Here is a 17,870-nt window from a genome sequence, read left to right on the forward strand (position 1 = left end):
CAGCTCATAGGCGTGAAAGGTTGCCCTAAAATCGCCTTTATTCCAAAGAAAGTTAAAGAGCATCTATAAAGTGATGTAGCTATAGTGTGTCTCCGCTTTCGTCGTGGTGTAGTGGATCGATACCACGAAGGCAGTCCATTGGTGGTGGTATTTTAGTGGTGCCCCCAAGCTCGCGTGCCGCGGCTTTAATCACAGACGTCTGTCACTGAAATAAACCACTGCATGGTTAATTATAAACGACGCAGAAACCACACAATAGAATACTCGGAGTTATTGTTTAATATTTATGCTCAACGACGTATGTTAAGTAACTTTATTATTGATTTAACAAAAATATAGGGAGACCCTAGTAGTTTGTCACCTTTAACCCTTAAACTTTTTTAACATACTCGAATATGACAGTAGATAGGTAAAAATATAGCGATACAAAGTACCAAATTCTGGTTTAGCTTCCTACGCATATTTGGAGGAAACAATAATTTCTTCATAATGGTGTTTGCACCAAACCCAGCTTCGGTTAATATTCATAATAATATATTAAATTTTCCGAAGATGACGCGACCTTCGTATTGTGCGGGTGACGCGGCTTCTGCGTGGATGGCGTCATCTTAGGCAAATACATATACTCCACTGTTTACGGTAACCACCGCTGTGACACGTGTCGTCATAAAACTATCGACATGAACAAACCCGGAAAACTGAGGCAGGTAGCGCTTCTTAAAAGAAGAAACATAATTTTCCGAGGCTTGATGGTCTGATTGATTGCAGTCCTTCCCAGTCCCGCAGTGCAGTTACAGTCAAGTGTTGTAATTGTCGCAAAGAATTATAGAACGAGTTCTCTAATTTGATGACTACATAATACACAATTGCATTGGAAGCAACTTTCTCATTAACGCCAGCAGTTCAGTTAACGGGTGTGCAGTGAAGCAGTGGTGGTGGTGCATCGCGCGACGCGCTCGGTGGCCGGTGGCGGTGCGCTGTGATAACGTCGCGTCGGCGGGCGTCAGCGCCCCTGTGTGGCGCGCGGTGCCCACTGCCTAGAGTAGCTAGTCTGCTTCAGCCCGCGACGCCGAGCGCCGCGACGCAAGGCGATCTCACGCCACGAACGCCGCGAAAACAAACACCGTAATTATCTCGCCGCGATAAAACATACAACGCGCTATCAGTTCTTGATAACTCACCAGTGTGATAACTGATAAAGCAAGTGGTTGACGCCTAACGTACTGTGTATTATGTAAAACCCAAAAAAGTGAATTTCCTGGAAACGCAATCATGGCTGCGGCAACTGCTCCTCGTAAGACAGTTTCCATCTACGACTACCCGGAACATTTGAACCCCTTCCATGAAGAGGACAATCACAACAAGATCCGATTCTGGACCCTCGGCAGGCGGCTCAATCGATCCAACAGCATCAGCTTCTCCGGACTGAAGGACCTTAAGAATTCATGGTAAGTTTATAACATGTTATATCGATGTTTTATAAACTTGCTCTGTCCTAAGAATACATTGGCACCTTGAGAATTAGTTTCTAGCTTACCTAAATATTTTCAACTTCATTACTTCGAAATTGTAATTACATTTCTAACGGTGTGATCTAAATAATGTTTGGCATTGTTGGTCTACCTAGATTCCAAGCGAATGGTAACAAATACCACCTACCTAATGACCGAACCGGTACAACTTTCAGCCAATCAATGTTATAAACATTTGGTTTGTAACTAGTTACATACACTGAAATCATGAGTGACAGCTAACTAAATATAGCCCGTGGAGGTTTTGGTCATAAACTCACAACAGATCTCATGATGACTCATGAAGAATACAAATAGGTAATGATAGCGTCAGTGAGCTATGCTGAAGCTTCCAAGACTTCTTACTAGTTCACAGAAAGTGCTTTCATATGAATAGATAGCAGGGATCTGGAAAATGTGATAATTTTCTCCTGATATGGTCTTTATCCAATAAACAAATGTTATTGGTTCTGGTTATCAGAAGTGCCCAATGACAGCTACAAGGTTAAAGGGCTCCCTTATTTTCATATCGTGATTTTCATGTTTTTATTATTTTAATTAATATATTTATTGAATACAATATTGTTATATTGTGAATTGAACAAATTAAAAATGGTATTTATTAATTTGTTCAATTCACAAAGGGTTGCCTTCAACGGCACTATTGTTTTGTTGAGTTTTTGCTGAAGTCTACCACATATAACTTAGTCAAGTCACGGGAAATACCATTTCCAAATTAAATCATTATAAGTTAACAGTGATTATGTAGCTAGTAAAAAATGTTAGACAGTTGGTAATACACACAACGCGTGATTATGCAGTTACCACATAACCACTTTTATACACATTATCATTGGGGCCTGGAATTTGTAAGATTTCATTGGTTGACTTTGCAGTGAATCATTGTATAAACAGTTATTTATGAAATCCTGAAGTACCGCTAGTTTGCGAATCTTTGAATGCATGTTCAAGTACCTATTCAAATGTTTTTAGATTTCATAAAATACTGCTTAGATCATCGAATTATAATTGGATATCTACGTACCGGCTTACCTAATTTGCTGACAATAGTTTCACGTCAGCAGCGATTAAATAAACATAAAACTAATTATTGTGTGTATAATGTTTTTCTTTAAGTCACTCACATGTCTAAGAGATCAAGGACAAACTGATTTACGTAAACACCTAACTGTAACTATCTTAACGTCACGTAGGTAGTCAGGTACTTACAAGGCTCTCTTGGGATAGGTATTATGGTTAAATGTATAGAGACTCTCATCCTGAACTTGAAATCATGATCTAAAAAAATCTCCGCGAATTTTAGACGATCACTATGTAGGAATTCCCTAAGATAACTGATACCTCCCTAGCTCTTATTAGCTATCTTCTGTTAGATAGGTATATTATGTTTAATTAGGTAGTTACGATGCCTAAAAAATGTCGAATCTAGTGTAAAAGAAAAACAACCAAATGGCGGAAACTAATTAATTAATGATTATCCTGACGAATTACATCACTGACAGATTACAAGACCCAATTGGATGCATTGCAATCATTGATATACAATTGCAATGTAATAAAGTTTAGAATTTAGTATTACAGATCCAGTTTCGGATATTATATTATTATATCACTATTCTTACCATTCTCTATATTTTTTTCCTTTACCTATGTAAGTATGTATGCAGTATTATCTACCATGTAGATACAGCGTCTCTCGGCCTCTAGCGTAAACATAGTTCCGGATACTTAACTTATAACCTCAAGAGGGATTAAGAATCAATTAATTCTTTTTATCCACTAGGTACACTGATACATGTTTACTATGCATTTATGCGAGCGCACTCACAAGTCACACCTTAGGGAGACAATATTACAATATGAACACAGTACAATTCAGTAACAGCCTAACAGCAAGTCTTATCGTAAGACTAATATCAACTTGGGAGCATCATTATATTTGTTTAACCATATCACAAGTGTGTGAATAATGCAATATTGTCGTCAGATGTTTATTTATAGGATTGAAGTCACTATTGCTTCTCGCTGTTGGATATTGAGTACCTACGTAATACGTGATTGACATCTAATTTAGCAGTTTACAAACGTTTATGCTGATTTATAAGGATTAGCTAGTGACTGTACCTGCACAAGAAATATGCACGTGGGTGTGTAGGCGTAGCTTTATGATCGCGTTTTGTCTGTGATCGTTTATAATTATGTATATATTTAACCTAAATCATCATCTTTGGACATTGTAAATTCAAAAACTCTACGCAAGTTTATTATGTTTAAAATCAGTAGTTCTTCTATGTCTATTCTATTTTATGTAAGAACCTAACCTAGGTTATCGTTTCAGTATATCGCTTCTTTCATAGTGAATGAATTATTTCATTCAATTCAATCTAAAACATGCGGAAGATATCGTCATTGGGTATAAGAATAAGATTTATTTTATCACATACAATCAATCAATTTGCATACCTACTGATGAAATCATGCTATGTACCTAAATACCTAACTACTACATACTTAGATATATAATATTAAAAGTCAACTACATATTTGCAACTGCAATTGCTTATTGATTCTCAAATAGCGTGTCAACATAGTATGTTTTGCAAAAATGGCCTTAACCAATAAGTTAATACATTACAGCAACAAATACGAGTACCTACCTATGTGAACATTACAAAATGTAAAAATATTTCTGTAGGTCGAGCCTCGGTGAAGTCTTTAGATTGTAACACAAAAACGCAGGACATGAACTCTTAAATCGGGACAATTTATTAATCATGTGGGTGATTCCTTTGACTTGTAATACTGTATAGAGGTCGAAGTTATGTAATTCTGATGCTAAGGTTCTTTGAATAACCAAACAATGAAACAAGAGATCATCTGCCTAACCATCTCCCGAATATTTTGGAGTCTGGACTATACTTAGATTATTTACATGGAGCGACTGCCTATCTGATCTTCTCATCCTAGTTACCCGGGCAAACTGATACCCCTTGGTAAGACTAGTTGTCAGTATTTCTGGTTCGTAACTTCACGTAAAGACTTATAAAGATGTAGATACAAACCCATACAGAGACGGGCCACTCTAAGCGATGCTTAACCTTATGATCGATTGACCCGTGCTGTGGGGTGCGATTCACTAAGGTAAAACATCTTTACAACCAAGAAATCATCGTTGTAACATCAGATGTAAAGTCGGCGGTATTCATTAGTTAAAATTGAGCGATCGTAGCGCCTCAACGATGTTGACGGCGTGACATAGAACTAACATTTGGTGCCAAATGTATGAAAATCGGTATTCAGCAACACGAAACATCCTCGCCTGCAACGACAACCTCGCCTTCGCCCTCGATTTTATCTGTCAAACCGAAAAGCTTGTAAATTGTGGATGTTTTCTTGGATGAAGGCGATTAAAATGTAAGTAAAGCAAGTTATTTAATAAATTGCAATGGGAAAATATGTTTTTATGATTTTTTGTTTATCGTACTTTAATTCCTGAAACGTTTAAGCCTATTTTTAATGTTTTAGATGGCAGTTCGTCTTTCCTGTATGATTTTTTTGTTGGAGGAAACTAAACATCAAGATAATTAAATAAATAAAAAGTCAGGTCTCCGTGATACGTAATATGGATTTACTAACTACTGATAGAAACTATATTATGGTTGACTGAAGAACAGATTAGACAGTTGAAAGAAGATTTCTCCTTTCCTAACAAAGGCGAATCGTTAAGGAGGAATTAGCAACCACACCAATATATTACACTTAAACAATATAATATAAATCATCATACAGTACAGTGGATAGGTGCCTAAAACTTACTGTCCATCAACCTTTTGTATGTACTGTCAATTTTTTGGTTAGTGGGATTTATGTACCAAATAATGCTATGTGAAATTGCAAGAACAATGTCTCACGGGCATCTGCCTCAAGGACTCAACAATATACAGTAGATGCCATCAACCATCCAGATATTATTGATAAGTACAAGGTAAGAAGCAACTGTGACCCGGTTAACAAGCAAGCCGGACTCTAGCATTGACTTGGACAGTGGACTTCATGCTAAGTATAAGAAAGTTCATAAAAACTTAGAAAAGTTGCATTATTTTACCTGTGTATGTTAAATAGTATTTTAACATTACACAATATTGTGCAGGTATCAAAGTAATTTTTATAAAAATACTTAACTTATCTGTAATCATTAATTAATAAAACAATATTTTAATTCAACATGTCTTTTTATTATTTTGTATTTTATAATGAATATGGATTTATTTATCTAAATTCAGATTCCAAAACATTCTCCTCGCATAATGGAATGTATTTTTAACTCAATTACACCGAGTTCTGGCAAATTCTTCATGTTGCCTCGCAGCTGCAATAGAACTGGACTTCCTCTGAACTGCTCCTTTTTGTCCTTCCAGTACTGCAACACAAGCAAAAATTATATGGTAATGTATAAAATAAATAAAACAACTATTTGCTTGGTGTGGTTTAACTTTCAGTGGCAATTTCCAATTCCTTTATGATTGAATTTGAAGAATAGAGTAAAATCATTGTATGTATGTGCCTGCTCATCATCATCCTCCGAGCCTTTTCCCAAACTATGTTGGGGTCGGCTGGTTGGGGGATGTATGTGCCTGCTGTCAACACTAATTTAGTACCTAATACAAACAAAACACAATGTAAAAGAGTACCTACTATACTTACCATGATTCAAGGCAACAGTAAACACACACAGGTTCATAAATGATTATTGATTACTAACCTTACACCACTGCTCCAATATTTTCATACACCCACTACGTCACTGTTTGGGGCTGTTGTTTTCGGATCGTGCCTGATGACTGCTCGCATTTGCAGTACGATCATGGGCCTATCATAATCAAACATAGTTTGTTTTCCAAAAAGCTTACTAGCTCTTCCAGCTGACTCAACGACGGCAGTGCGTTGCGAGACACTAAAAGATAAATATTTTAGTTAATAGACGTAGTTCACAAAGACTGTATTGTATATTAAAATGTAAATGTTACGTACTGTGTACTTACTTTCGATAGTTTTGGAACCAAACTAAAACAGGACAAGTAGAATGCCGTTGGTTAGGGGTACAACTTTTTTTAAAGTCCACTTGAAAGCCATTTGGAGCTTTGAAATCTCGTATTTAGATAAATAAAGATATAATCCAGTTATGAGCAAAATGTTTGTTTTGGTTTTGAAAAGTTTTGAAATGACACAGACTATATAATTATGCTACATAACCTAGATTATAACAAATGTCAAAGATTTGAGTCATTATTTTCTATGTCGAAAATGATATGATTAATTAAATATTCGTTGCCTATCGAATAGAATGTGTTTTATACATACATATTATGCATTTACATTGATTTAAAATGTCGAAATAACGCCAAAAAACGTTAGTCGAGATTTTCTCGATTATACTTTAAATTGCTTTAGAAGAAATTTGGCAACACTGTAAACATCCTACCCTTCATCGTTGTTCGGCAGATCGTCGACGAGTTTTTGAGCTAAGCGAATACGGTTTTCGGCAACGTTGTTTTTAAAAGCGATGTCTACGATGCGACATCTGTGAACTCGTCGTTGTTAGCATCGATGATGTGTTTGTTACAGAATCGCATAGCTGTTGTTAGTCCTTAGCCGCAAGCTCGTCAACAAACGATGAAATAACACACACCGAATTTCTTGTTTCATTTCATAGCCAGCAATAATTTATTGATTAACAGGTAAACAGAAACATTACGGTTACTGAACACTTTCTGAAGCAGTGAACCACTTAAAATTCAGGACATTCGTGCGTGATTAATTGTTCTGAATGTTTTCAGCGCGTTTATTTCTTATTGTATGTCGTGGTTACGGGTCTGTAGTTAGGTAGGTATATCTGGTTATTTAGGTAATAGAATAAGAAGACTAGGTCCCTTTTACAGATTTTTATATTGGTGTGTTTTGTAATTATTTTACCCATGTTTAGTTTTTTCCATCAACAATTGTATTAATTCGTTACCGGGTATTTTCGTCAAAATGGTCATCTCCAATATAGTTGTAAATTATAAACTAGGTATTGTTAAATAATAAGTAGATGTAGATACTTATGAATAATATGCTTTGAAAAGACCAATGTTCATGTAGGTAGACTTTTCTTACGGAACTTTACTATGCAAGAACGTGCAGCGTTATCCACCAAAGATTAGATCGGGTAACCTTATCTTTAGTTACATAACAAATTAAAAATAAATCAGCATATAAATAATACGTAACAAACAAAGAACATAAAACAAGTTGAACCCGGTTGTTCCATACGTGCATTGGCTCAGATCCAAGTCTTCACCGCAGTATTAAGTTTATTTAACTGCGCTGTGATTATTTTGGACAGGATATTTGATAAAGCGAATACTTATAGACTAGAAAGTCTAGAAACAATACCTACTTACGACAGTTATTACTTACAATGAAATGTAGCCGAAGTTGTAGAAGTGCTAAGCTGCGCAAACAATATTTTACAACCTACTTAACATTATTTTACATACTTGTACTGCATTGTTAGGCACATTAAAATAAAACCAATCATTATGTTGGTTTTCCCCGACGACGGAACATTCAAATATTTCGGGCCGAATTTTCATAAGTGGAATTGCACAGATGAAATTCCCAGCAGACAGAATATTAAGATTTGTCACGTTTAGTTGATCTGTTGTCCCATCAGTTGCAATTTACGAGTGTAAGGATATACCTAATGAATGCACAGATATTATTCACAATTAATGATCAGACGCAACCTATCCTAGGTACGCAATAACCTTCGCAATCACTAGCATAGTTCGCAATTTATTTTTATTAGTTACACGCTATTAGTAATTTAATATGGAGGAAATGTCTGATGTATGCTTAACACGAAGCCAGAGCTCGGGATGAATAAATAAGAAACCTGCGACCACAATGCATTACCTTCCTACACCCAAACAGGTTAAATGCTGCGATGATTTACGAAGATAGGAAGCTAATGATATTGTCATCGTCTGATACTGTTCCACGTCTCACCAGTTTACTTTAGAGCTTACTAGGGTTATGGTGTGGATCCCACAAACTACTAGTAAACTACTGTACCTACTAGTAAAATTCTGAAGGACATCACACTCCGTATTTTTCTCTTCCTTGCTTGAATAAAGCATCAAACTTGAAAAATATTTTTTGTCCGAGTAAAAATGAATGAATGAAACCAAAGCAACGCCTGAAAAACCCAGCCTATGTGATTGATTACATACATTGACCCACATGCGCAAAGAAAGTCTAATGATTGGAAACCATCGACTCTACATCAAAGCAAAATTCTATTCTACGAATTGCAAACTGTACCTAATGGATTTTTTACACTACCAATCTAGTTAGGTAGGTATTTTATTTCATGCTACGGTTTAATTAGAGCTACGAAATTGCCGCGTCATTTGAAAGACAACGAATACATAAATGAGAAACAAGATATCTTGCATTTTGAAATAAATTCAACTCGAGAGACTTGAGAGAATTCTTTAGTGATGACAATACATACTTATCAAGATCTCTTAACTACGAATATGTGTAATGACACAAATTCTCGATAGTTAACTAACGCATTGCGAAACAATCTGCAGATTTCTAATAAACAATTAAGCCTTGTTCGTGAGCACCACTTGGCGTGCGAGGATTGAGGAATTTAGGTACTTACCACTTATTGATAAATAATATAATTAAGCATGCAGAAAGAAAGTGTACACTACTGATATTTTATTTGATAATGCGATAAATATGTATGAATCAGGTTACCTATAAGTACTCTGTAGTTTTGAATACAAGGAATATCAGGTCCTTAGACTTATTACTCATAAGCTTATTGACAAAACAATGTGGTGATTAAGTCCTAAGTAAAAATAAACTTAGTAGTACCTATGTGAAGTGTTGGAACAAGTTTTGACAAATGAATCAATATCAGAATGTCAAATGGATTATCGTTAACCTTTTATCTACGATGGCAATATCCCACATAAATATTGATTAGAAAACGCGACACACGTGTTTTGCAGCAGATAGGCACATACATGCTGACCCTACCCTACTGCTACAAGCGAATCAAAGATGACGTTTTGAAAATAATACAAGTTGCATAGAGTTAAGAAAAATAGAACTCTTAGTTAAGAACTGAAATAGTTAGGACGGTTTCAGTCCTTACATTTTTTAGTAAAAATATTTAGCTAGGCACAATTAACAATACTGAAAATACAAAATGAATATTTCGTATTGCGTCTCATTGTTATTGACCCACTTTAATATTCAAATTAGTAACAGTTTCCGCAGCCAAGTTATATAAAATTTTAGGTTTTCTTTTTTCACAATTCATGTAAATAGATACAAAACTAACTTAAGTATCATAAAATATTACATTAACAACGTGTATTTACAGCTTCAGACAACCTTCGTAAGCTTTAATTATTACTAATTTAAATACTTATAAGTAAGCGAGGTGCGATTAACATTGGATTAAAGTATAGTAGATGTATTGTTCGGACTATAATGCCTTAACATATAAGATAAAGAGTCTGAGGTGAATCATTCGTCCAGCAGAAGTGTGATAAAACAAGTGCGTAAAAGTGGGTCATGCCCCGTTCAGTTCAGTTAGGATAGTTAGAGCAATACTGGCCCGTTAATTTTCTCTACACTTACATGTCTATGAAGGTCACAGCCTTGGTAAGTAGGAGGAATACTACATGGTACATAAATGTTGAAGTTATATCTTATTACGTAACTAAACTTATCACATATGCCAATCAACTGAAGCCAGGCTTAGTGATTCCTTGTCAAGTGGAATGGTAACCGCTAACCGCAGATATGAACGTACTTACCTATAGGTACCCTTACATCTGGGTGTTTATGTTGTATGATGCAGGTGACTGCAGTTTGCGACTAAACTCTTCTACCCATGGCTTTACCCCCGTAAAAAAAAAGAGCGCGCGAGTTTGGGTACTGCAATTGTTACTCGAATATAAGAGGAGGTGGTGGCACTGCGCATCTAAAATACAGCCAAGTGGCAGCTAAAATTGGGGTACAACACTATCTAATCTACTTGTACCTATTATATTAATCACTTACATAATCAATCACAAATCACGTTTACTCAGCCTAATTCTATAAGTATTTTTCCATTCAATATTATCATAACAAACCAGTGCATGATAGCTTGTTAAAATCTGATGAATGGAGAATGAGATCATACCTGTCGCCCTAAAATTCAATTCCTACATAACTATTACTACTATTACAGCTACGGATATTGCGCCTTCTCAATCATTCTCAAAGTTGAAGGTGGGCTACAATTAGGGCTGCCATCCGTCCGGGTTTCCCCGGATTTGTCCTCGTTTTGACCGTCCGGGGGACGTCCGGGCGGGTTTTCTAGAAGCGTCCAGGGAAAACCCGGACACTTTTCATGTAAGAAAGCACCTCATTGAATTTAAGTATATGTTAATAGTAAATGGATTACAAAATAGATATTATTTTGTTTAAACAAAATCGTACTCGTTCGGGGAAAAAATGCGATTTACGCCAAATGTCCGGGTTTTTTTTAATGTTTGTCCGGGTTTGGCGAAATTCGAGATGGCAGCCCTAGCTACAATTATCGCAGCACAGGTGCATGCAATGCGTATTGTAGAATAATGTAGATATGTCCCCCGCTTTCGACGAAACAACCTGTCATTTTTTCAGTCGTAAAGTTTCAAAATCTCTGCAGAAAAAATGCTGGAACTTACTTTCTTCACGTTTATGACTCTTATAGGATAGTCTGATTAGAGAAACCGTAAAGCTATACGTATTACGTATAGGTATCTATTCAGGTCTCTGGTAACAGGACAAAAAAAAAATGTATTAGAGCCATAAGTGGAGCAGAGTATTTAGACCCTTGTACTCCGTTATTCAAAGAATTAAAAATTCTGCCACTTCCATGTTTATATATTTACGAAATTTGCATATTTGTGAAAAAATACTCTTCCTTGTTCCCATTAAAAGAGCACAACTCAGTACGGCTACATAAGAACAATCCTGGGAAGTTGCAGGTACCTTCTCAGAAATTACATTTATATAGCAGAAATGTACCTATACTGCATGGCAATTAAAATTTTTAATAAACTTCCTACAGAATTGAGAATGCTTACATTTAATAAATTTAAAAGACGAATGTTTTCATGGCTCTTGGACAAATGTTTTTATTCAGTAAATGATTTTCTAAATAATAAAGATTGACATGATAAAGATTGACCTTCAATTTAAATTTATGTTTATATAATTTGTTTTTTTTTTTTAAATATTATGTAATTTTGAATTATTTGTATTTGTATAATCCGTAGTCTATAAGTATTTGTACACCGAAAACGGTAGAATAATTGGGACATGTAATAAATTTAAGATCTTTTGTAACATTATTCTGACAAATAAATACAAATAAACAGGAATGAAATTGGTGGACAATTGATATCTCATCTTTACTTTTGTTACTGCACTCAGTTTTATGGACTATAACCGGAATATTATTTCGTAGAAAGCGGAATGTTTTGCTGTTTGTGCTATAAAATGGATTACACCTATAGGCGCCGTAAAAATAATAATTTAGAAAAACGCATCGATAGTGAAATGAAATACCGATGTGCATTATAGTCATGTGAAAGATAGTTGATGCCGAGTTCTCGAATTCTTATAGGTATGTAGGTACCTACCTAAGTTATTTTTCTGCGGTATGGCGCTAGGCAATGCATGTGCAAAGAATGATTAAGTATTCCTACTTAGTTAGGTATTATAATATCAGTCTAATAATATCCAGAACAGTAATATTCAGAAGTAGGTATACAGTTAAAGTGCAGTTTATGCTCTTACTGTTGATATTTCCATGCCAATGTTTGTTCAACTCCCTACCCAATTACCACTTCGTATATCTTACCTTACAATATATACCTAGGTACCTGCTGTATTATGTACCTACGAAGAATTATCACCTTGATTCAACCTTAGTCTTAACTCGTCTTAGGTAGGAACGTTCATTTATAATGATCCCAACGACACAAAAATTATACTCATGAATTTATATTTGCACTTAAAAAACCATTTGTAACAAAAAACATGTGAGCGGTAAGATTTCTTGTTTTTATTTTCATAATGATCGTAAGGTTCTAATTCACAGATTGATACGTATAAAATGCCTATGTGTTATTCAGACATGAATAAAATCTTTCTAATTTTCTATTGATTAGTTACTATACTTGGCTCCCAAGCTTTTCGCGTCAGGGTCTTAAAAATATCTTAATTTTTTTACATATTTCGGCTATTGTATGAATCTTGCATTGACATTCCGATGCAGCCTAAGCCGATCTCTACGTACCTAGATAGGTAATATATTTATATGCTTATCATTATTATCAGATAGTACGAATAAGTGGGTAATTATAACACAAGGTAGATAATAATTAACCTATTTTCTGCTAAAACCTACTAATCCAATTAAATAAATATATGTTTCCGTACCTGTCTACGGAAACGGACAAAAAGAGGTTTAGAATATATTTATATTATTTTCAATATGTATACAAGAATCCAGGTGCAAATCCAGGTTGATTTGATTTTGATTTTGATTTTTGTCTTATGAATGCACTAGCTGACTAACCGAAGCAATCATGTCGCCGGGATTCGCTGCAGTTCAAGTGCAGGTCATGCAAATCACAGTTTATCGTGTGACCTACGAGATTTAATGTCATACAGACTCCAACTGTCCGTTTACAAGACGTAACTGAGATAGCAAACGAATGACTGTTTATGAAGTTAAACACTAACAAACTCTGACTGGGTCGAGGCTATTTGTCGCAAAATATCCATAAAATTGTGCCATAAAAATCTTAATTGATTTTCTGAACAAGCAACTCTTTCATCAACACTCTTAACAAGAACGACGAATTGTCGAATGATATTTGTAATTGGAAAATCGTTTAATGAGCAAATACCAATTTATAAAAAAAAAAATGGAAAATTTTCATGAAGTTTTAAGCTCTTATCGACAACTCGGCAGGACACGGCCCAAAACTTTTCTTTAGGTACATCAATGGTTAGAAAAAGTTTCCAGAACTTTCTATTGATTTTCGTTCCTTGCAAACATTTTGAAACGAATATAGCCCAAGTCGGTGGGCGTACGTTGGCCACTCATTCGTCCGTCACGGCACAATTGTGACCGTTCAAGTGGAATCAAGTGCACTAAACTTCCATTACCTTTGTCAGTATTGCGCCTACAGACATCCGTTAACGGCATTGTGAGAACTCCTGCCTGCCATAATAACTACTAACTACTACTGTATTCATCTCTTTGAGCTCTAATATACTAGATGCGGGTTCCCACGACTTCTCACGTTCATAACGGAGATCTTTTAAAACGAACAAAAGCTCTCTTCTTAAAAAAGTATTATATCTGAGATATAAATAATAGCTAAGTTGATTTGGACTTACCCTCACGTCGTCTTTTTCAGGGCCTTTAGATCGTTTATGAAGAAAGGAAAGAAGGGGCAACAGTCATCTTCAGAGAGATCCAGCACCACTCAGTTAAATGGAGAGACCTCACCTATAATCTACCGAAGAGCATTGCAATGTAAGATACAATCGTTGACGTAATTTCATACATAGCTGCATAATGCATTTCCTATGCATATAATTAACATAAGCTTATTTGAAGCATTGCTAACTAAAAACGTGACGTACTTAGGTACATACACAAAATCTATGTGTTTACACTATAGTTACATAATATGGTAGCTGTTTCCCGTTCGATCGTCAATAAAATACACAGAATCCTTCTTATAATGTATCTTATCTTTTATTCTTCCTGTCAGATTCGACAGCATCAACGGCAGGCGCGCGCAGCACGGTGGGATCCCCGGAGAGAGGCGACCGCTACGTGTACGGCGGCTCCATCACCCCACTGCCTCGCTCCCGGTTTCAAGAACGACTGCGCAGCACCAGCCATCACGAGGTCCAATCCTTAAGGTAATTCCTTACACAGACGTATTAAGTACTTACTTCAAATCCTTCCTTGCGAAGCCGATGCATGAAATTTGTTCCACTTAGAAGAACGGTAAGAGTACATAAGGTCTGTGTATTCAGCTTATCTTATAAAACCATATGGTTAAAAGAAGTCAAGGAAAATCTTATCGAGTTTTTCCTTATCTTTAATGATTCATAATTTATTATTTTCTGTACATAAGATAATTATCATCTGTGAGGCTACGGTATAATACCTGTTACTTAAACTTAATTAAAAAATAAGTAGGTACTTTATAAATAGAAACATTAATTTAGTGGAGAACTACGGAACGGATAATTTGTCAAAACTTTTTATACGCCGTAATTTTACCATCTAAGCCACTTCTTAGATACGAAGATTGCATTATAAATATCAAGTCGACGCTGTCCTTGCTCAGAGGTAGTCTGAGCAAAGTCTAACAGCAAGACTTGACTGAATACTGAGAACTATAAAACGGAACTGGGATTTTATTACCACATTTGTGTTTAACAATTTATGAAACGACAGTAATTATCGAGCTGTGAAATCAACAACATTACAATAGCGAATGTGATTTTAGTCGTCTGGCTTTCGTTACACAAACGTAGATACCAAAATTAATCACATCAGGAGTCAAGAAAAGTTAGGAGGAACGCTCAGTCATTAAGAAATGTTGTATATTTCCAGTGCAACCCCTCGCCTGGCCCGCAGCGAAGTGTCAGGATCCCGACTGAGCGTGGAAAGTACCAACCCCTTCGATGAAGACGGACCAGTGCCCCCCGTACGCGCTTCTAGACGTAAGAAAAAACGAGCGCCCTTACCGCCAGGACCCATCTTCACCACGCCTGAGTCTGCCGATACCACGGTAAGGAACTTACAAGAACAAAACTATTGTTAAGTAGACGATATGAAAGTTACTTCACGTAAATCGATAAATGTGGAATATTTCCGTCTTGTTTGAATGATTAAAATGAATCTATCGAACAAAATGCATGTGATTATAATACTCACATGCGAGTGCCAGGTCTAAAGGTTCTATTGAATTAACTTAGTACGTTCATGGTCACGTCTTACACGTCTTTATATTCTGCTGTAAAACTGAGTATGCATTATTTATAATACACTTCACACACAACTTCTGTTTCTTTACCATCTCTGTTAATGATTTAACTACATACTTTCTTTATCTTATTTTTTCTTTTTGTCAAAATTAGGAGAAGTCCTGTCAGTCACTTCAAGAACTATAGACACTACAAACAGATAAATTGGTGAATACTTTGTAAGGGTCGCCGAACCTTTGCGTTTAAAGCAAATTTTACATTCTAATCCAAAAACCGAACACTCGCACATAAAGCTATTGACTCACAGATGCACTCGCGTAACAAAAGGCTTAGGGAAACATGCCAAAAACTAATAGGGACAGCAATTCTGTATTTACCTACCACCGCTGCATGCTATATGTATTCTGTGTAAACACTGCTTAACCCGTCTAGGTTCTTAACAACTCGGAATACTGAACAGAAAATTTAAGAAGAACTGCCAGATACCTGATAAAATATCGAACAAGCTTAGGCATAACATTTTTATATTTTATGGGTATTGTGTAGAACTCAGTAATGGCATATTAACTAACATGCTTATTGTTATATTACAGGTTTCCAGCGTCACTTCTGAAGTACATACAACTGAAACCGAAGACAAAGTATTGAACCACACTGAAGGTGATTTAGAACTCGAAGACATGAACCTAAATATTGAGCTAAAAATAGTTGAAGATGAAGATGTTAGTAGCACGAACCAGGAAACCGTAGAAACTAAACAAACAATTTCTAATAACGATAACAATAATGAAGTTGTTGACGTCACGGTTAGTACTGATGTAGAAAGTAAACTGCAAAACGGACAAACTGAAAACCAAACTGAATCCAAAGACAACGAAGTGACACTTAGAAATAGTTCCTCGGAAGAGGACATCCTGAGCTCAGCCGCATTCCATAAGATAGACATTGTAACCTACAGACGCAATTCCAGCGTTAATGAAGACGACATACGATTAAGACGCGGTAATTTAGAGGATTTCCACTCATTATCTAATAAGAGAAGCAAGAGCCTTACTAATGCCCTAGACACGACATACACAACTTACGACATAAACTTAAACGAGGACACAATGCACATGGACACTAATGGAAACGACGCGCTACAGAAGGTTGTTTGTAAACTTTATGACGACTCGCAAACCAAAAAGAGCATAGAAACAATTTCAAGTACAGAAAAGGAATTTCAAGAAATTGATAGAGCCACTAGAGAGCTCGAGAGAGAAATTAATAAACTAAACTCTGCCTTAAACGAAGACGATATTCCATCTGTAGAAGCACGTCTATCTGTGTCTGAAATCAAAAGGAGGTTTGATAAGAACGGTGCAACCTCACCAAACCCCATACCAAAGCCTAGGAGGAGTCACTATGGTGGAGGCTCGAGTACTCCATGAATCTTAACTTTTGAAACTTAATTATGGCTGTTTACTGTGGACCCCACATATTTTATAATTTATGAACAAAACGAAGAACGTGAAATGTATTTTTACCTATTCTTATCAAAATACATAATAATAATTATTTTATTAGCTGTTCATAATTTGTAGGAAGCTGCTTACCTAACAGTTATCCAATGAGCATCATACAAATTAGTATTTTAAGTCATGTCTAGCAAAGTGAAACAATCCAGCTGTGTACACTAGTAATTAGTCAAATAAGGAATCTAGTGTGTTGTAACATGTGATTTTTAGATTATTACGAACGTGGTTTAGATGTAATCGGATCTCAAACATGCATTAAGGGGATTGCAATATGAAACTTTCGTAACACAAGCTTAACTAAAATACTAGTGCCTTCTATACGAATTCATATACGTAATTAACAGCGTAAATAAGAGCATTGTTTTGCCATAAAATATTCTAAATATTTAGCGGCGTAGGATAATTTTATTTGTGATAAAAATATTTTAATATATTGAATGTTTGCTTTTGTAGTATCACAAAATAATCACGTACGATGCGGTGGATGTGCCAACGGTTTGCCGTTGACATTAAAAATCCGCAAGTGGTGATATAATGCACTGTGAATTTGTGTGCAAGATTCCTAACTATTTATACAAATGTTCACATTGGGATTAGATATTTGTTAGTTCAGTCATTGTTGTTTAATAAATTATTATTCTATTGATTTTGTGTTACTCAATTTACCCGACCATTATATTCAGGAGTATTTTTT

At 35.7% G+C, this 17,870-nt stretch overlaps 2 protein-coding genes and 2 long non-coding RNA genes across 4 annotated transcripts in view; 2 read left to right on the forward strand and 2 right to left on the reverse strand.

The window, feature by feature from the left end:
• LOC110375179 (HEAT repeat-containing protein 3) overlaps positions 1-17,870 on the reverse strand; it is a 49,087-nt gene that overhangs the window by 27,676 nt on the left and 3,541 nt on the right. The gene's annotated exons all lie outside the window — the stretch shown is intronic.
• On the forward strand, positions 925-17,822 carry LOC110375181 (uncharacterized). The gene is made up of 5 exons (XM_021333208.3): positions 925-1,448; positions 14,069-14,187; positions 14,429-14,582; positions 15,286-15,463; positions 16,253-17,822. Exons 1-5 carry the CDS (start codon positions 1,273-1,275, stop codon positions 17,087-17,089), a joined length of 1,464 nt encoding a protein of 487 aa, XP_021188883.3. The 5' UTR covers positions 925-1,272; the 3' UTR covers positions 17,090-17,822.
• LOC135119317 (uncharacterized) lies at positions 3,164-5,453 on the forward strand. The gene is made up of 2 exons (XR_010278162.1): positions 3,164-4,946; positions 5,058-5,453. It is a non-coding gene; the product is annotated as an uncharacterized LOC135119317 (long non-coding RNA).
• LOC135119316 (uncharacterized) lies at positions 5,746-6,767 on the reverse strand. Its single transcript, XR_010278161.1, has 3 exons — positions 6,575-6,767; positions 6,295-6,486; positions 5,746-5,952 (listed from the first exon to the last, which is right to left on the reverse strand). It is a non-coding gene; the product is annotated as an uncharacterized LOC135119316 (long non-coding RNA).

The sequence above is a fragment of the Helicoverpa armigera genome, chromosome 3, assembly GCF_030705265.1.
Source record: "Helicoverpa armigera isolate CAAS_96S chromosome 3, ASM3070526v1, whole genome shotgun sequence".
NCBI lineage: Eukaryota > Metazoa > Arthropoda > Insecta > Lepidoptera > Noctuidae > Helicoverpa > Helicoverpa armigera.